Here is a 19,022-nt window from a genome sequence, read left to right as displayed (position 1 = left end):
TTAGTGTTAACGCAGTGTCAGCCTTGATGGTATGTGAATGTTTACCACTCTAAAGGGCTACTTGATGGGGATTTCATACCTTTAATCTTTCGTGCCAAGGTTGTCAACAGTGCAGTTGCTGAACAGGTTTTTTTGTTGTTGTTTTAAGACGAAGACCATGACACGAGTACAGTTACGAGTATTTGTTGGTTATGGGACACTTCCCTCATTCGACTCTATTGCCTATGTTCATGTTTTCATCAGTTTTGTGATGTCCCCAGTCCCAGTCTGAAGTCATTTAATATTAGGTATCTGCCAATGCCAATCCGATGCTTATATCTGGCACAGCTGTAGCCTACTTGAACCTTGTTTCTCACAACTTCCTTGATCCAAATAGCCCACTGAAGGTACTGGATGAAATCTATAGTCGATAAGGTGAAATCAGTCAGCGCCAATGTAAATGAGAGGCTACTACCTGATTTTTTTAACACAGACCATACCAGTATTTATGAATGTTTTGCTCATCCCCAGACTGTGATGCACTGCCTTCCATATCATTCACTCATGCTTTTTAGTCCACTGAATTGCAATACCAAAGAATAACTGGTAAGTGGTAAGCTAACTGGTCTCAATGAGAGTAATGACAGACACAGCACAGTGCTGATCTCTTATGATGAAATGAGCTATAGATTGGATTATTTTCTTTACCCAGTCACAGTTAACTGGTTGTTTTGTAGGGTTGTGCAGTGTGCATAGGTTGCATGCAAACCCCTGCCTCCATCAGAGATGAATTCTTGATACAAGTGCAGGACACCTCGTTATGCGGTGCCCTCTCAGCTCGGTAATGCCTTTTCCATCAATATAACAATGTGAAACTATAACCTTAACAGTGACATACAAATACTGATTTTTAGAAACTTTGAAAGAAACCTACATAGAAGATAACTAATGCAATTCTTATGTGAAATGAAGTTTTCCCCTAACCCTTCGGGATCAAGCAAACTGCATCATATCAATCATTCTTCATGCAGGGTTCTGCTTAATGAGCGGCACATGATCATCTACATGACAGTTTGCAATTACAGGAAAATATTTCTGATAGTTGTCGGTTTCTTTCAAGAAGTCACGTGTCAGTCAGCACCATCATACCCGTACAATACTCGGGAGACGCCTGAGAGGAAATGACATCAGATGAGTGGAATCTATCACAAGGCCAATAATGGCCATTTCACCTCAACTACAGGAGCCCAAAGCCCTACTTGCACATTCATCCAAGCCTCTTCTCGTGCTATGTTTCCTGTCTCAATGCACTCATGATCTGAATGCTGAATGAAACACACACACACACACACACACACACACACGCCGTACGGTACACTGAGGGACCAGGAAATGAAAAACACCTGTCCTACATAGTGCAAAACTTTAAAGAACCCTGCATATTCTTTAAGTTAAAATATGATAAGTATTAGTACGGCAAATTGCTTCATATGCATGGTAGAGTGTTGTCAAACATTAAAGATAGTACTGTAAATTTACTGTGAAAGAACTTGCTGTTAATGTGCTGCTAATCAGTCTCTGGGGAGCGGACTGCTATCTTTGTGGACAATGCAAATGAAGTCTGTTCAAACAGTCACACAGGAAAGCGTCTCTCACTTTCTTTGTAGTTTCAAGAAGTGAAATAAACACTTAAACCTCAGTGGCTAGCAAACATTTTAACTTTTGTGATGGCTGATTAAAATAAACAGCACACCTTGACACAAATTCTCTGCATCGAGCATTTGCCAGCAAGGGGCAGCAACGAAGTGAAGCATACTGCTCAAAGATAAGGCTGACATTGGTTCAGAGGCCTAATTGTATGCATGTATGCATTAAGAGGCAGGCAGACTGTTACAAGGGTAGATAGATAGATAGATAGATAGATAGATAGATAGATAGATAGATTAACATGCTGGGCAATTCATCCTCAGTCTACCAACTCATTAATTTACTGACCAATCAATTCAGCAGGACTCATCATCACACATTGTCAACAATCTGCATTGAGCTAATATTTTGGTAGTGAATAGTTCCAGTGAAAACTGATGACTGTGGGGTTTGTTTATTTCTGGGACAGGGTTACTAAGAACACATGTAGCTGCATTTTTTTAATGCTTCAGTGAAAATCTATTCGCCACCATTGTGGTGGTAGAAAGAGTCTTAAAACTGGGAAATGAGCTAGCATTTTCACACTTCCTGTTCCCTCATTTTGAAGTCAGTGGGTTCTTTTAATTAGTTGTTGGTCAAATAAGGTCTGCGGTTAACACAAGCTTGAGGGATTTTTACATTTTGTTCTATGACATGAAATGTGTCAGTAAATACTCCTTACAAACTGAGGATGGTGAGGTCTGTTTATTTCAGGGACAGGGTTTCTAAAAACGCATGATGCTTCAGTGAAAATCCATTCGCCTCCATTGTGGTGGTGGAATGAGTCCTACAACCGAGAAATGAGTTAGCATTTTCGCATTTCCTCTTGCCTTGTTTTGAAGTCAGTGGGTTCTTTGAATTAGTTATTGGTTAAATACGGTCTGCGGTTAACACAAGACCTACAAACATCAGTAAATATCCCACTCATGAATCTGAATCTTTAAGCAGTTGCTAATAAGTGGCTAAATGAGACTACAGAACATTGTCACGCCCAACACGGCTTCACAGCCTCCTTGTGGTTGTGATGTTGACGTCATACAACCATAGTGAAAGTCATTGATAGCCTAGTGTTAGCTTTTTTCTTCTGGCAATTGCATGTAGGCTTCAAAAAATCATAAAAGTGGTGTTGAAATGACAGTCTTCAATCATCTTAAATCCAATGGATCCATTGGCTTTTGGTCAAAGGAACCAGGGTGGTGTTAACTTCCGAGCTGGCCTACAAATTAACGCCATCCCTGCAGCACTGTATTATCTAAAAATATAAACAGATAAAACCAAGACTATCTACATGGCTAGAATACTACTAAAGGTATGGGGGAAATGTGCTTTTTAATTGGGTGAACTGACCCTTTAAAACTATTGCATCTATGTGCCAAAATCATCACCATATCAAACAAGGCAAAGTTGTGAATGCAAAAGGAAGTGGCTGCACAGCTTAGTGCCCCAGACCTTTTCTTTTTCACTCTACTACACTTCATGATACTCCCAGCACTGCTGAGCAGATAATCTCAACGCAGCTCGAGCGACCTCTGTCGACCAAGACCGGATGTTATCTCTCCAAAAGAAAAAAAAAGAAAAAGAAACAAAGACTGGAGGACTGATAGATTTGCACACTTGTGTGTCATTGTAGTCAAGTGATCAGTTTATCTACTCCATCTTTACTGATGAAACCTCCATAAAACAACAATGCAACTTGATACAGCCTGCTCTGGACTGCTTTATACCGACTGAAAGCCATGATCACAACTGCAGATAGCTAACAAAGACATGCCTGCACCAGAGGAATAATTCCTGTGAAAAGTTTAATGTGTAGCAATGATAATGCAAAGAGCATCAAATCCGGTTTGAGAGCTGGCGCCATATGTTTACAGTGGGAGGTTGTAGGCAGCAGTGCCACTGTTGCCTTCATTTGACTGCATCAGTTATCATGTAGCTAACAGACTGCACAGCATAAAGGAGGATAACACAATCTGCCAACCGCTTATACGTGTTGTTACAATTAAGATAAAGACCAGCCTCTGTCGTTGAAAGAAGATTTTACCCTCGGGAATCAGTTTTTGTGGGGATATGAGAAAGTGTGCCCTGTCTGCTAACTAGCACGGTTGCTAACAGCTAGCTAAACAGCAGTGTACAAATTAGCCGCCAGTGAGCCGGTGACAGACAATACGGCTACAAACACGAATAACACGAGCTTCAAAGGTATGCATTATCTATCTGCAGTTTATTTTGAACCGCTAAAGCTGGACAGAAGCAGGACACTGACGTGAGCCAGGACCATGGATAACTAAAGCCAGGGTTAAGGAGACAACGCGCCAGAACTCATCATTCAGGTTCCGGGGCGCAGCATCTTCCTGCACATTCAGTTGCCCTCCGGTCCAGCACAAAAGCAAGAGACTGCGGGCTGGCAGCGGGCACTTTACGACAAAACGACACCCCGGCACCGACAATCCGCCCGTTAACAAGCGGGTTTCTGGCTGCCGGGCCGGAACACATTTTCCAAGGCCCGGAAAACAATGTGAAAGTAAAAACAAGCCTGGCGTAGATAACGCTCACACACTCACCTCGGGTCCAACCGAAGCCATGGTGCCTGGACGTAAACTCCGCCCACCCGCGGTTACGTCACATATATTGATTTGCAGACGGTGTACTAATACCACACCTGGGATTGTCATTGTCAATAAAAATAACAATAATAACAACTCTCAGATAATAAGACTACAGATAAGAAAACAATGTGGTAAAAGCATCCAACACACTGAAAATGATGCATCTAAATATTAGATTTTAGCAATAAAACAAGTCAAAATGTCTGCTATTAACTCCCATTAATATAAATGCTAGCTGGGCTTTTCTGAGTTGGGACACACTTTTTAGTCTTTCACTTCTATTTTACCACAATTATTTTTCTTTACTAGTAACCAAGCTGTTACATTACACTCAAAACTGTGAAAAATATATAACTAATTGTGGGCTGTGAAAGTAAACAGTAAATCAGGAGTAAATCTGTTTTTATGTTTTTTTTAAAGGACAGATAAACTGTTTTAATCCCCATTAGCTGTGCCTTAAATGGTCCACCTTTGAAAACATACATTGAACTTAACAGCCCACACAAATGTTTGACAGCATACATTAAGTAGAGTCAACCCAGATTAACACATTGGAGATTATACATTAGATACACCTGTAAACGTAAGACATCTATTAGAAATACAAACTACTAATAGAATGTTGAGAAAGACGGAGGCAATGACAAAGACACCCAAACAAGAAAAGGAAAATCAAGACCAATTTGGAACTCAAAGTGCGTCTCCACAAAAACCAAACTCCATTTTCAATTCAAACGTCAAGTCCGTCTTGTTTTATGGGGCAGAAACATGGAGGACCACAAAAGTCACCACCAACAAATTGCAAGCCTTTCTTTCTTTTTCTTTTTCTTTTGATTTTTTTTTTTTCAGGAACAAAGTTACAGTTACCAACTGATAAGACAAAATCAAATCAAGAAAAAAGTAAAATTGAAATGGACACTATGTACAATGACAGGACAAGAGAAAGTGGAAAAGAAAATAATAATAATAATAATAATAAATGAATCAATAAAATACATAATGCAATAATCGGAGATACAGGGAGAGACAAAGGGTAGCATCAAAGCTCATAAATCATGCCAAGTCAAGCTCCAATGCAGGGAAATTAGTCAACCTGGTGTGCTGGGAGATTTTCCATATAAAATAAAAATGGTTGCCATATTTTGTAAAAAGTCTTTCTTCTATTCTGCATCCAGTAAGTTATTTTCTCAGTGGGCACACAGCTATTGATTTCACAAAGCCACATTGTAATTGGAAGGGGGGCGTCTGATTTCCACTTTATCGCAATACATTTCTTAGCAATTGTCAAAAGGATTCCTGTAAGTTTCTTAGCATAATTTGACTCAAGATTGGAATTAGTAAAGTTCCCTAGTAAATTTTATCAGCCTCCACCTGTAGCGTTTAAAGTAGAGGTGACCCCATCTCTGTACAAGTTCCTCCATAACTGCTCCTCAATACTTACAGTACAGGCCAAAAGTTTGGACACACCTTCTCATTCAATGCGTTTTCTTTATTTTCATGACTATTTACATTGTAGATTCTCACTGAAGGCATCAAAACTATGAATGAACACATGTGGAGTTATGTACTTAACAAAAAAAGGTGAAATAACTGAAAACATGTTTTATATTCTAGTTTCTTCAAAATAGCCACCCTTTGCTCTGATTACTGCTTTGCACACTCTTGGCATTCTCTCCATGAGCTTCAAGAGGTAGTCACCTGAAATGGTTTCCACTTCACAGGTGTGCCTTATCAGGGTTAATTAGTGGAATTTCTTGCTTTATCAATGGGGTTGGGACCATCAGTTGTGTTGTGCAGAAGTCAGGTTAATACACAGCCGACAGCCCTATTGGACAACTGTTAAAATTCATATTATGGCAAGAACCAATCAGCTAACTAAAGAAAAACGAGTGGCCATCATTACTTTAAGAAATGAAGGTCAGTCAGTCCGGAAAATTGCAAAAACTTTAAATGTGTCCCCAAGTGGAGTCGCAAAAACCATCAAGCGCTACAACCAAACTGGCACACATGAGGACCGACCCAGGAAAGGAAGACCAAGAGTCACCTCTGCTTCTGAGGATAAGTTCATCCGAGTCACCAGCCTCAGAAATCGCAAGTTAACAGCAGCTCAGATCAGAGACCAGATGAATGCCACACAGAGTTCTAGCAGCAGACCCATCTCTAGAACAACTGTTAAGAGGAGACTGCGCCAATCAGGCCTTCATGGTCAAATAGCTGCTAGGAAACCACTGCTAAGGAGAGGCAACAAGCAGAAGAGATTTGTTTGGGCCAAGAAACACAAGGAATGGACATTAGACCAGTGGAAATCTGTGCTTTGGTCTGATGAGTCCAAATTTGAGATCTTTGGTTCCAACCGCCGTGTCTTTGTGAGACGCAGAAAAGGTGAACGGATGGATTCCACATGCCTGGTTCCCACTGTGAAGCATGGAGGAGGAGGTGTGATGGTGTGGGGGTGTTTTGCTGGTGACACTGTTGGGGATTTATTCAAAATTGAAGGCACACTGAACCAGCATGGCTACCACAGCATCCTGCAGCGACATGCCATCCCATCCGGTTTGCGTTTAGTTGGACGATCATTTATTTTTCAACAGGACAATGACCCCAAACACACCTCCAGGCTGTGTAAGGGCTATTTGACCAAGAAGGAGAGTGATGGAGTGCTGCGGCAGATGACCTGGCCTCCACAGTCACCGGACCTGAACCCAATCGAGATGGTTTGGGGTGAGCTGGACCGCAGAGTGAAGGCAAAGGGGCCAACAAGTGCTAAACGCCTCTGGGAACTCCTTCAAGACTGTTGGAAAACCATTTCAGGTGACTACCTCTTGAAGCTCATGGAGAGAATGCCAAGAGTGTGCAAAGCAGTAATCAGAGCAAAGGGTGGCTATTTTGAAGAAACTAGAATATAAAACATGTTTTCAGTTATTTCACCTTTTTTTGTTAAGTACATAACTTCACATGTGTTCATTCATAGTTTTGATGCCTTCAGTGAGAATCTACAATGTAAATAGTCATGAAAATAAAAAAAACACATTGAATGAGAAGGTGTGTCCAAACTTTTGGCCTGTACTGTATTCCCAGGTCCTTCTCCCATTTAAGCCTTGATCTATCTATATCTGGTATTGATAAAGTCAACATAAGAGCTGTGTACACCCTTGAGATAGTTCTAAATAATGGTTGGCCAGCATGACACAGATGCTCAACTGGAGACATGGGAGGTAAATTCCGATCTCCTTTTTGATTGGCTCTAATAAAGTCATGTAACTGGAGTGTTCTAGGCGGCAAACACCTTTCTACTGCAAGCCTTTCTAAACAGATGCTTAAGACACATCCTGGGAATATACCTGCCAAATACAATAACAAATGAAGAGCTCTGGCAAACCACACAACAAGAACCACCTGAAGCACAAGTCAAACGCAGGAAATGGGGCTGGATTGGGCACACCTTGAGGAAACCTCCCTCCAACATGACCAGACAGTCCTTATCCTGGAACCCACGGGGGAAAAGAAAGCCGGGAAGACCAAAGAACACCTGGAGAAGGTCTGTCGAGGCAGAACTCAAGGACTCAAGAACATCCTGGAAGGAAGCAGAGAAGATCGCCCAACACTGAACAAGCTGGAGAAAGTTCATGAATGACCTATAGCCTAATTTGCAGACATTTTTCAGCTTTATTGCCCATTTAAAACATTAGTTAGAAACATTACTCGGATGCAGATACATTACTTACTGCATTTCAATTAATAGCCTGGGCTATTAATTGCTTAAATCACTGAAATCAACAGGCCTATATTGAGACAGGCGTCTATTTGGGACAGGCCTTTGATTCCTTTCACACAAATCAGGGAGAGTGACAGTTTTGACACTTGAGAATTTTGGCACGCTGCATACTGTCACAACACCACTTTATCCTGTTAAAACAATACTCACAACTTGAATTCATTTTTATTAAAAAATTTCATTTGATCCAAGGAACATTATCAATCTAAGAATATGAATAAGTTACAGGGTAAATTACTCATACTATGGACACATAATTTGAGTTAGTCAACAACCTGCTTTTATACATCGGGAGAACGTCTTTATACTTCTATGACGATAAAGATCTGAGCCCTGCGTTTTAATCACCCTCCATTGTTCACATGTAAACCAGTTGAACCTGAGCTACCAACTGGCCTGAGATGAACCAAGCTCGTCTATGGGACAGATTTCTATGGTAATTTAAGTCCGGTTTATCTAAATCTGCTTCATAGAATTGGATCTCTTGATAAAAGGCCTGACCTCATGAGGTCAATCAGGTTTAACTGGAAATCCTGCTCTCTGACGCTCTGCACTCTTTACCCAATGCTGCGTCACACCAACATGTGTCCTCCTTTAGCCTTCACCCAATAACTGTTACACTCTCAAGATGTGTGAATTCCTCTTTCTCACCTGTGGTTAGGCTTGATGACTGTTAATTCCCCTTTTTGTTCAAGTCTTCATGACTGGAGTGAAACTAACCTGGTCTTGTTTCTTTACATGTTTCAGTCCTTATCAATAGACAAATATTTCTTTATGTAGCAGCACACAGAAACTGTTCTGACAGATAGGTCAAACTTAAACACACAAAGTAGCCAACAGTATAACTCTAAATACTCAAATTAAATATAAAATATTAATTTGGACAAACTAGAAAGACAGAGGGAATAATTACACTGGCAGCAGTATAGATTAGAAATAACTAGGACATCTTGTGAAAAATCAAAAGTAAAAAAAATTATGGCTCAAGCTGATCCAGAGAAACTGTTTCATGCATTCATATCACCTAGGGGACTGTAAGTATTGCTAGAACATTTTGGCTATAATACTAATTTAGGCCTACTTTGACTGGTAAAGTTTGAAATACACATCTCAAGGCAATTGAATCGAATGCAAGTGGATTTAGTTTTGTCAAAACTAAGTAAACTAAAATTGCCTTGAGATAACTATGACCTGGATAAATGAGAATATCCACAGGCATTTGAAATACACAACTTTTTCTTGTTACATCGTGGTATACTTTATGCAAGTTAAGATGTTATGATTATGATAAGTTATTCTATGTGTTTGTCAGTGGATGTGATGTGATGCACATTTTACTTGTGATTTAATGTGTTTTATACAGTGGAGGGAAAGCACGTAAGCTACATTTACTCAAGTTCTCCACTTAAGTACAATTCTGAGGTATTTGTACCTTACTTAAGTGTTTCCATTTTGTTGCACTCAAACTCAACTAGTTCTAAGACAACATTGTCCTTTTTTTCTCTACACATATTTGCTTACTTAAGTGACGAGTTACTTTGAAGATTCAATATAAAATAAAATACAATCAACATATAAATCATAATAGAAAAACCTATGCAGTCTAATACAGTAAATCCAGGGGCATAAATATAGACAGTGCAGGCAGTGCGGTTGCACTGGGGCCCATGGGGTGGAGTGGCCCAACTGCCACCTGGAAATACGCCCGCGTTCAAAGAAGAACTCACATTAAAACGAAAATGGTTGTGGTGACAGCGAGGTTATGGACCCAAAATGCAGACAGACCGAGGGAAAAGGGTTTAACAGTTTTATTGAGCCAGAATGATGCAGAGAACAAAGGAGATCCGGAGTCCAGGTGCAGAGTGGGATAACCAGGTGAGAGTGTTGGGCTGTGGGCTGCTGTGAGGCACGGAGGGAGACACTGGAAAAAAGGTAGGAGAACGAGGGTTAACACTCGACGAGCAAAATACACAATCAAACTTGCAAGATTACTCAAATCACTGGAGGAATAGAGGAGCCGAGATACCACTGCGTGCAGTCGCAAATACTCTGGCACTGAGGCTAGAGTCGGTGGTAGTCTTAAAGCCCGGTGATTGCAGATGACTCTCAGGCGTGCACACTCAGCCTCAGTGCAGGGCGGGGGAGGGGAGAAGCCTCTGGAGACAGGTAAACACAGCAGCACACAACCCACACAGGAAGTAGACTCCGGAAATGTTCATAAAATAAAAGCCAAGAATCCATGCTCACCACAATGGTGCTATTTTCCATACATGCCCTAAATAAGGCAAACCCATCTCCATCATGGTTTTCTGGTTTTGTAAAACAGTGTCAATCTATAACAAATTATAAACTTATTCTACATAAACTATTTAAAAAACTATAATTTACCAATAAAAAACTATCAAGTTAAACTAATAATTTCCTATTTTCTTTTGTAGATTTGTCTTATACAGATATATGTAATGATGATTGCTGTATAATATGTCCAATATCAAGTATCTGCAAGTGGACATAACATAAAAGCAGCAGTAAGACAGACTGTTGCTAAAATATATATACACCTAAAACTGTGTGTGTTTGTGTGTGTGTGTGTGCTTCATAACTTGTAATTAGGGCGTAATATTGCCCCTCATAATAAGCGTGCACTGGGGCCTATTGTAACTACCTTACACCACTGAGTAAATCCCCCTCATGAGGACTCTAATGTTCAGTTTTATACTAACAGGTGTTTCAGTGATTTTGTTCACCCCAACAGGAACACCTCTCTGTGTATAGCAACACAATGCAACAGCACAACAAACTATTTTCCAAATTGACCATAAAGTTAAACCAATGCCTTTCAAAAAAACAGTTTAAAAACCTAAACATTAAAACCTCCATGATGGCAGGGTTTATTACTGTTGTATTAGAGAGCATTAGTAGAAGCCAGGGTGACGTCAGGTACCTCACAAGAAAACCACCAAAAATTTTGGAACTTCAAACACATCAAGAAGTGACATGTTCATCAATGTAACCTGGCCTATACTCACTACAAAAGGTCATCCAGCTTTTCTGCCGTGCTTTCCCTCTTCGTTTTGCTACCTGTTTCCTTGGTGCCATATTGTCTGCAATGGACAGCGCATGCATGTGCTTGCTTGTGTGTGGCTCACATGGACGTGCTGCATTATCTTTAATATTTTTTAAGTGACAAAATACTGAAAATGTCTTTTTTATATTACAGGGTGGCACACAATCACATAAGGCATAATCTTATGGCACCCGTAAGCCTAAAACATGCTGGATTTACTTTAATTTTAGCTTTATTATTTTTTGTCCAATTTTGTCTGAATATTGTGACAATAAATGTTGAAATGCAAGTTAATAAAACACAACATCCTACAACCATTTTTTATTGTTATACCCTTATTGTTTCAGCTGTAGGACTCTTACTACCAAATGGGCCAGAGTCAACATGCAAGTTCTGAGACCTGTGGACTTTTGAATCTTTGGTGCGCCCATACTAGTTATCTCAGACCAGTAAACGTCATTGTTACGTGTAAGCACATTTGTATTTACAATGCAGTGTCTGGTGACTTGCTGCTCATATTTAAACAGCCCAAGATGTAAAACCTTATTTGTCCCATTTTACCTGATGTCACAAATTACCTGACTTTACCTTACATGTACCTAATAACAAGCTACATCAGTAGTATTTAGTATCACCTTCATCAGCTGCATGTTAAAGTAATGTACACATAAATGCATCAATAACTGTAGTCTAATACTATAATTATTTATAAATGGGCCTATTTAAGGAGTGTGATTAGTTTTGGCACGTTTTGATTTGATGCTCATACATTTGTACTTTTACGTTAGTAATATTTTAAATGCATGACTTTTTGTATTTAGTATTTTATTTTTAGCATTGCTACTTTTACTAAAACGACAGTGGTTCCTCCACCAGTGGCTAAATAAAATAAAATAAAACAAAACAAAACAAAACAAAACAAAACAAAATAAAATAAAATAAAATAAAATAAAATAAATACCTCGCCTTTTTCAGTCTCGACCCGAGACACTTTACCAGAATATGTTCGGCAACGGTCAGAAGGGGACGTAAGCATAGCAAACTAGATGTGAAGCACCTTGATACAAAAGAAGAAGCAGCAAGTTTGCCCCGCCCTACTCTCACTCTGATTGGCTAGTCGTCATTGCATTCGTTAGTTGGATTGGTCAGGTTCAGACACAAGGAGTGCGATTTGTCAGGATTAGGAAAGAATATTACAGCGAGCCAATCAGAGGGGGAGTACGGCAGAGTAGGGCGGGTCATACCTTCGCCCTTCCCAAACTGTCCGTAACGTAACCGGTAGTATCTTGGTTCAGTTGTCCCGGGAACCCTGCTATGTGCAAGTACTTTGTTTAAACACTTTTCTGTGGAGAGGCGCTTATATCTGTACATGTTTGATCCCTGAGGCGTTGAGCTTAGCTAGACAGATGACAAGCTAGCCGGCCGCGAGTATTTAGATAACAAGTAACTAGCAACTAGCTATCTTAAGCGGTAAATTATCTAGCCGCGGTTGAAGCTTAGCAGGTCGGCGGACGTGAGTTAAAAATCCAACATGACCCAACAAGCTGCTGCTCTGCAGACCTACAACAATGAACTTGTCAAGTGTAAGTGATCTTTATTTTATCTTGTCAATAATCTGAGTGTATGAATTAGTGCTTATTGTAAATAGTGTAATGCAGGTAGTGATTAACTGCAGGTGACAGCGGCTGAGTTTGTAAAGGTCAGTATACGTCTGAATAGTCTCCCCTTAGACCACAAAGACTCACTGGGTAACTTAACTTAACCTACACTGTGATGTTACAAGTGTAGCTTCGCTTACTGTGATGTTACAGCTCTCCTTGAACTGTTACTGAAGCTGCTTTTACCGGCAGGCAGGATAGTACAGTACAATCTGATTAACTTGTACAGATTATGCTCTCCATCACCTGGAAATCAGCCTTTAACCCTCTGCAGACCATACTAGTGATGCTAATGGCAAACAGCTATCATTATTTAATACCTGGAGTAGGTTTGACAAATGTGTTGGTCGTTTCCCACCAACAAAATGACCATACCTGACAGCCAAAGTGATTTTTGCTTCTGAGAAGGAAACATGAACAAAGGAGCACTTGTCACCTGTCAGATATGTGTGTCTGGTCTGTGGCAGGTTGCCAGACTCCATCTGAAGGTTGAATTCTACTTTATGAATGATGTTCTTTTTAAAAAGCAATGAACCCTTGTGGTCATATATAAATATATGTACATAACATTGCGCAAAATATCAATCAGCAGCTTTAGTACAGGCATCTCTAGATAGAAGTATCAGACTTCTATCTAGAGATGCGGCTAACAATTATTTTCCCAATCAACTTATGTGCTGATTGTTATTTTGATTAACACTTTAAAACCTGGATCATTATCAGTTTTCTTGTGCAAATTGGTTTGAGCAGCTTTGCAAGAAATATTTTCTAGTATATGTTAAAAAAAATAGAATTATGTTACAGAAAAAAGCTGTTATTTAATTTAATTTTTACCATTTATTTACAGGTATTTCAAGGATTCTTTATTGTCGGTCCAGCCATGCAAAAACATAAAAAGAACGAGATGTAGAACTTGGTAATTATTAAATAATGAACATAATAATAAAACACTTAGTTAACAAATGAATAATTAACTAAATAAATACATAAATAAAGTGAACAGTGCTGTATGTAGTCAACAATAATATCATAAAAGATTGTTGCAGCATGTCCTGAGGAATATAAAAAATAAAATGTAATTAAAATTACAATAAAATAATTACTTTTTTTACTTTTCTTTTTTGCATGTTTTCAGGCAATTTGCTTGTTATTCTTTTTTTTATTTATTTATTTTTTTACCTTTTCTTTTTTGGTGCATTTTCAGGTAATTTCTTAGATACTAAAGTTACCACTTGTAACTTTTGACTAATAGTTTGGTAATTTTTGTGCTGTTATTTAAATGGCTCATTGTCTTCTCCCCGTGTTTTGGGAAAAAATCTAACCAATTTGCACAGGTTTCAGCGGGTTAAACAGGTAACCTATTAAATCAGTTTCCCAGAGCCCAAGGTGGCATCTATGTATTGCTTTTTTTTATACGACCAGCAGTCCAAAACCTCAAAGATATTCAGTTTACAATGATATTTAAGCGAGGAAGGCACTGAGTCGTCAAATTTTGGAAACTGGAACCACAAAATGTTTGGCATTTTTGCCAATAACTTCAAATGTTTAACCCACCATCCAGCTTGTTTTAGTTATAGACAAATCCATTATTCTGACTTATCGTTTTAGCACCAATTAAGTGATTTTATCTTCATGAGATGTAGAAATGTACATAAATACTTTTTCTTTTTTTAAAGTAAGAAATCCATCACCCCAGGCTCAGTATTATCCATCACTGACCTGAGCTGATCCAGTGTTGCTCCTTTGTAATAAACCTTTTTGTCTCCATCAGGTATTGAAGACCTGTGCTCCAAGCGGGAGGAGCTGAACCGACAGATCAAGCAGGAGGAAGAGGAGAAGGAACGGCTGCAGCATGACATCCGCATCCTCTCAGAGAAGCTGAGCAGAGTCAACGAGAGCCTGGCACAGAGACTCGCCGCCCGCGCCACTTTCGACCGCACCATCGCTGAGACCGAGGCTGCATACACCAAGGTGTGTGTCTTGTAATCGTTGAGCCACACTGAAATATGTCACTCACTGGACACTGAAGCTTTTGGGACCATTTTATAATTTATTTTATATTCTCTCAGTGTCATCTTGTAAATGAAAATCTGCTTGTTACCTGGTGACTCAATGACAGATAATTGTGTTGCATAGCTGTTAAAAGACAATAATGAGGTGAGAAGATAAACAGATTCAGCATTAGATGTGTTGTCATGTTTGATGAAGAACAAGTGTGAAGAAAGCTGCCGATTTCAGCTTCAAGGCTGGTTAGCTTTGCTTGGCTGTATTAATCAGATTGCTTAGCTGTGTAGGGTTGTGTTGAGTGTGTGGGTCCAGGTGAAGAGCGAGGTGACTCTGGGACACTACTGAGACACCAACATTCAAGTAGAAATTCTGACAACTGTATAGGCTATGTGCGTAGGCTCTGCTGCACAAGTATAAATCCCCCTTAAGCAAATGCAAAGTAGATAAAAGGCCAGGTCACACTACCAAGTGTCTGACAGCACAGTCTGATACTCACTACAGCCTCAGACATCATACATACTGGGTGTCCATAGCAATGCTCACACAACATTTGGCACATTTCACCATGTGTATTAATGGACTGACTCTGCTGCCTCTTGGTACACCAGTATTTCCTCTCTGTGGTTTGTACTTTAGTCAGTGGTGCATCATGTTGTCCTCCTGCAGCAGTTTCATCTCACACAGGCACGTCCCACTTACTGATGCTGAACTCCCTGAGCACCCCCACTAATCACTGCAAACACTCCAAAGCTGCTCTTATTAAAGAACAACAGTCAGCTGAGCCTGGTCCCCTTTTTAAATTACACTTACAGTACATACTGCACCGTCCGCTCTACGTCCTTTAGCTCATGTTTTTACTTCTTCTCTCATCACCTACAGATCTTGGAGAGTTCCCAGTCTCTTCTGAGTGTCCTGAAGCAGGAGGCAGGAAACCTCAGTAAAGCCACAGAGCCTCGGAGGAAGGATCACTAATGGCAGGGAGAGGTCACTGAACTCTTGTTTTGACCACAACGGCGCACTTGACTCTGCACTTTTAACTGTTTATACTCCATGCTGGACCAGTTATGATTGATTTATTGTGAGCTCCTTATTCTAATAAATGTGTTTCTAATCACTGCCATGACTCCTGCTTTTGGACACGACAGACAACAGTGTTGTAAATGACACATACAGTATTTACATTTGTTCAAGTCTTCTATTTATTGAGCTTTCATTTGTACAGGTATGACATCACTTTGTTTTTTTTTTGTTTGTTTTATTTGCCCCAATCATTGACAATAACTTTACAGTAAGCACATCTGCTGCGATGTAAGATTTACAGACGAGGGGGGGAAAGTAAAAGGGGGAACAAGATGGAGCTTCTACCACAGAGTCTCTACAGTGTGACCAACACAAACTGCTCACTTTGCAACAGGAGTAGGCAGATGGGAAAACACTGCGGCGAGAGACCGCGTGCATGCTTCAGAATTCGTCTGTTTTACGTCCCACTAGTTGCCATCAGAAAAGTTTTCGCTGGTGTCTTTTAAGACAATTTGTGAGGATTCCCACAATCCACTCTGCCTTTTTTTTTTGCTCCTTCAGTTCACAGAAAGACAGAGAGCTAACGATTCCCACAAAGAGTGAACGTCCTCTTTGGGGTTTTGGACGTTGAAGGCAGCGGTTACCACAGATGGATCCATGGGTGTGTCACGTGACTGTAGCCACAGCTTCACAGCAGGTCCAAGCCAGACTTCAATGGGCCAAATATAAGAAGCAAACCAGTGTGTTCTGGGACTTTTAGCTCTTTAATTGCAAATCATGTGCGCTTCAGGTTTTTTTCTGACTGTGTTGTTCCTACTGTGTCCAGCAGCCATTGGTTTCCATTCATTTCCTCATCATATGCTAACTCTGAGTCAGACCCTCCGGGTTGTTACAGCTGCAACAATTAACATGAATTCAATCAATCCCTATGAATTCTGCACAACCTATTGTAATTTCCTATAAGTTTCACTCAACATTTACCAACAGAAATTACTGCTAAAGACAGCACAAGGCCATTTCCTGATGTTACGCATGCATGCAGTGTTGTGGAGGAACACACACTAAAGTCATCAGCTGACAAACAGTTTTCTACCCCAGAACATGCTCAGAGAATGGCTGAAACGTGTTGACAACGCACAAGACAAATTACCACGACAAAGACAGTTGCAATCCAGATCTAATGCACGTGTAACGTTAGTGTTGTATCAGTCACAGACTCAGGACAGTGCAGTTTTATTCTCACTGGAACAAGTTCCCTTCAATTTTTAATGATTTTTTTTAAAAAAACAATTGCACCTATTTTTGCAATTTTCACCTGCTTCCACAATTTCGTTGCAAAAAATGTTACATGCGTCGCACTTTTATAGACAAGCTGCTGTGAAATCAGGCGTTGGGGCCTGAGCAATCAAAAAAGAAAAAAAAAAAGCCTGCATTCTGGAGGGACTGTGACTTGTATAATTCATCACAGTTAACGTCAACTCTTCACTTATTTTTGTTAGTTAACCTACGTCCTGATGATGTTTAGTAATATGGTTTACATGCAGCTTAAGGGCTAGATGTTACACATCAGCACTTTTTGGTACTGACCGAAATGTGTCTGTAGCGCCGACAACAGAGTATGGAAAGCTGGCTCAGTTTCATAGTCTTGTTAACCTTTGTTTAATTGGACGATTTAAACTAAAGTTTTGCCATTTTTTACAATATCTTAAGAAATTTAGTCTTAAAAAGGTGTTTTGTTAGGGATTATCAAGATTTTTCACTTTGGTATGGAAACACTAATTGTGATGATTGCCAGTCTGACTGCATGATGATGCAATGATAATTGGACCTTACACAAATCAAACGCGAGTCGTCTGGTAAGCACTGTTTCCGAAGACCAATCTGACTTCAAAATGTCAGCACACCACCTCAGAGTGTCATTCATTCATTTTCCGTATCCTCTTAGGGGTCATGCGGGGGCTGGAGCCTATCCCAGCTGACATTTGGGCGAGAGGCAGGGTACACCCCTAAGAGTCACTGATTAACCTGCATGTCTTTGGACTGTGGGAGGAAGCTGGAGTACCTGGAGGAAACCCACGCTGACACAGGGAGAACATGCAAGCTTCGCAGAGAAGGGCTCCCTGACCCTGGGTTCAAACCAGGAACACTCTTGCTGTGAGGCGACAGAGCTAACCACTGGTGAGTATCACTCAGACAATATCAGGACATTCAGATGTGGAATTTCAAAATAAAAGCCCATAAAATGTCATATATCAGCTGTGTTCTCTCCAAAATCAGATTAGACGTGGATTTTCATATCATATGAGATTAAGTGGAAACCAATGGACATCTGGAACTTCTCAACCACAGTAGCACAGTTTGAAAATGTGATTTGTACCAACACCAGCATAACCACTGATGCAGTCCTTCAAAAATAGTGTACATCACAGTGTGACACATCAGATCAACTGGCCAACAACGACAAAAACACAATGACTTTAAGGGGATTCAAAGATGAAGCCTGGGACCTGTGTGTGAAACTACACCTGGGCTACAGTTTGTGGTCACAGCGACAAGGCCGACAATTATAAGACTTTTGATGCAAGGCTGCGGCAGACAGAGTACAAAAAGTGGACATGGCATTCATCGGCAGTGCATTCATCATGTACGGCTGAAGAGTTCTGTTTCAAAAATGCTATTTTGTCATGTTGATTAAATACAAAAAAATCAATACCTGCAGTCTGAAAAACTCCTCTATGTCTACTGTATCTGACATACAATCAATGGTTGTTAACACCAGGTGTTAATAGTGGCTTCTGTTCAAAACAAAACTCTTCAATTTGTTCTTTTAAGAGCACATATCCTCCGTCGCCTACTCTGTTCCTTCTCATGAGGTGCAAAACAAAGCTAAAAGCAAAGACAGTGCAAAGACATTAAACATCCAAGACTCCAGACGAAACGGAGAACTCCTAAATTCATCAGACAAAGACGAAACGTCTCCTAACAGCAACCTGGACTGAACAAACTTCATTTGACTGGTGAAAGGAAAAGAAACTGACAGGAGTAAAAAACAGAATCGTCATACTTATGAAAAATATGGTGGAAACTGTACAACAATACTGGCCGAAGGGGTCGAGAGAATGAGTGTGAGGCTGTTACAGCAACACTTTAATCACTTGGCATTATGAGTTTAAAAAAAAAAAGGAATCATCTGGAAACGTGGTGCATCCTTGTATATAAGACAA

The 19,022-nt window shown here is 40.1% G+C and overlaps 2 protein-coding genes across 2 annotated transcripts in view; one reads left to right on the top strand and one right to left on the bottom strand.

Annotated features, from left to right (window-relative positions):
• Positions 1–4,265, bottom strand: part of ehmt1b (euchromatic histone-lysine N-methyltransferase 1b) — a 43,683-nt gene extending 39,418 nt beyond the window's left edge. Inside the window, exon 1 of the mRNA XM_033646947.2 lies at positions 4,227–4,265. Coding sequence (XP_033502838.2) covers positions 4,227–4,247 — 21 coding nt within the window. The 5' untranslated portion in view covers positions 4,248–4,265. The remainder of the gene's footprint in view (positions 1–4,226) is intronic.
• Positions 4,266–12,378: 8,113 nt separating this feature from the next.
• ssna1 (Sjogren syndrome nuclear autoantigen 1) lies at positions 12,379–15,892 on the top strand. The gene is made up of 3 exons (XM_033647444.2): positions 12,379–12,696; positions 14,543–14,742; positions 15,658–15,892. The coding sequence occupies exons 1-3, from the start codon at positions 12,645–12,647 to the stop codon at positions 15,748–15,750; spliced, it is 345 nt and encodes a 114-aa protein (XP_033503335.1). The 5' UTR covers positions 12,379–12,644; the 3' UTR covers positions 15,751–15,892.
• The last annotated feature ends 3,130 nt before the right edge of the window (positions 15,893–19,022 follow it).

This window comes from Epinephelus lanceolatus, chromosome 19 (genome assembly GCF_041903045.1).
Source record: "Epinephelus lanceolatus isolate andai-2023 chromosome 19, ASM4190304v1, whole genome shotgun sequence".
In the NCBI taxonomy this organism is placed as follows: domain Eukaryota; kingdom Metazoa; phylum Chordata; class Actinopteri; order Perciformes; family Serranidae; genus Epinephelus; species Epinephelus lanceolatus.
Note: the sequence above shows the minus strand (reverse complement) of the source record. Positions and strands in the feature narration are given on the sequence as shown.

Excerpts from the sequence above, each read along its gene's own strand:
- ssna1 (XM_033647444.2), top strand. The coding sequence starts at position 12,645 with ATGACCCAACAAGCTGCTGCTCTGCAGACCTACAACAATGAACTTGTC. Across the intron at positions 12,697-14,542 it reads CAACAATGAACTTGTCAAGT|GTATTGAAGACCTGTGCTCC; the intron begins GTAAGTGATCTT and ends TGTCTCCATCAG. Across the intron at positions 14,743-15,657 it reads CCGAGGCTGCATACACCAAG|ATCTTGGAGAGTTCCCAGTC; the intron begins GTGTGTGTCTTG and ends CATCACCTACAG.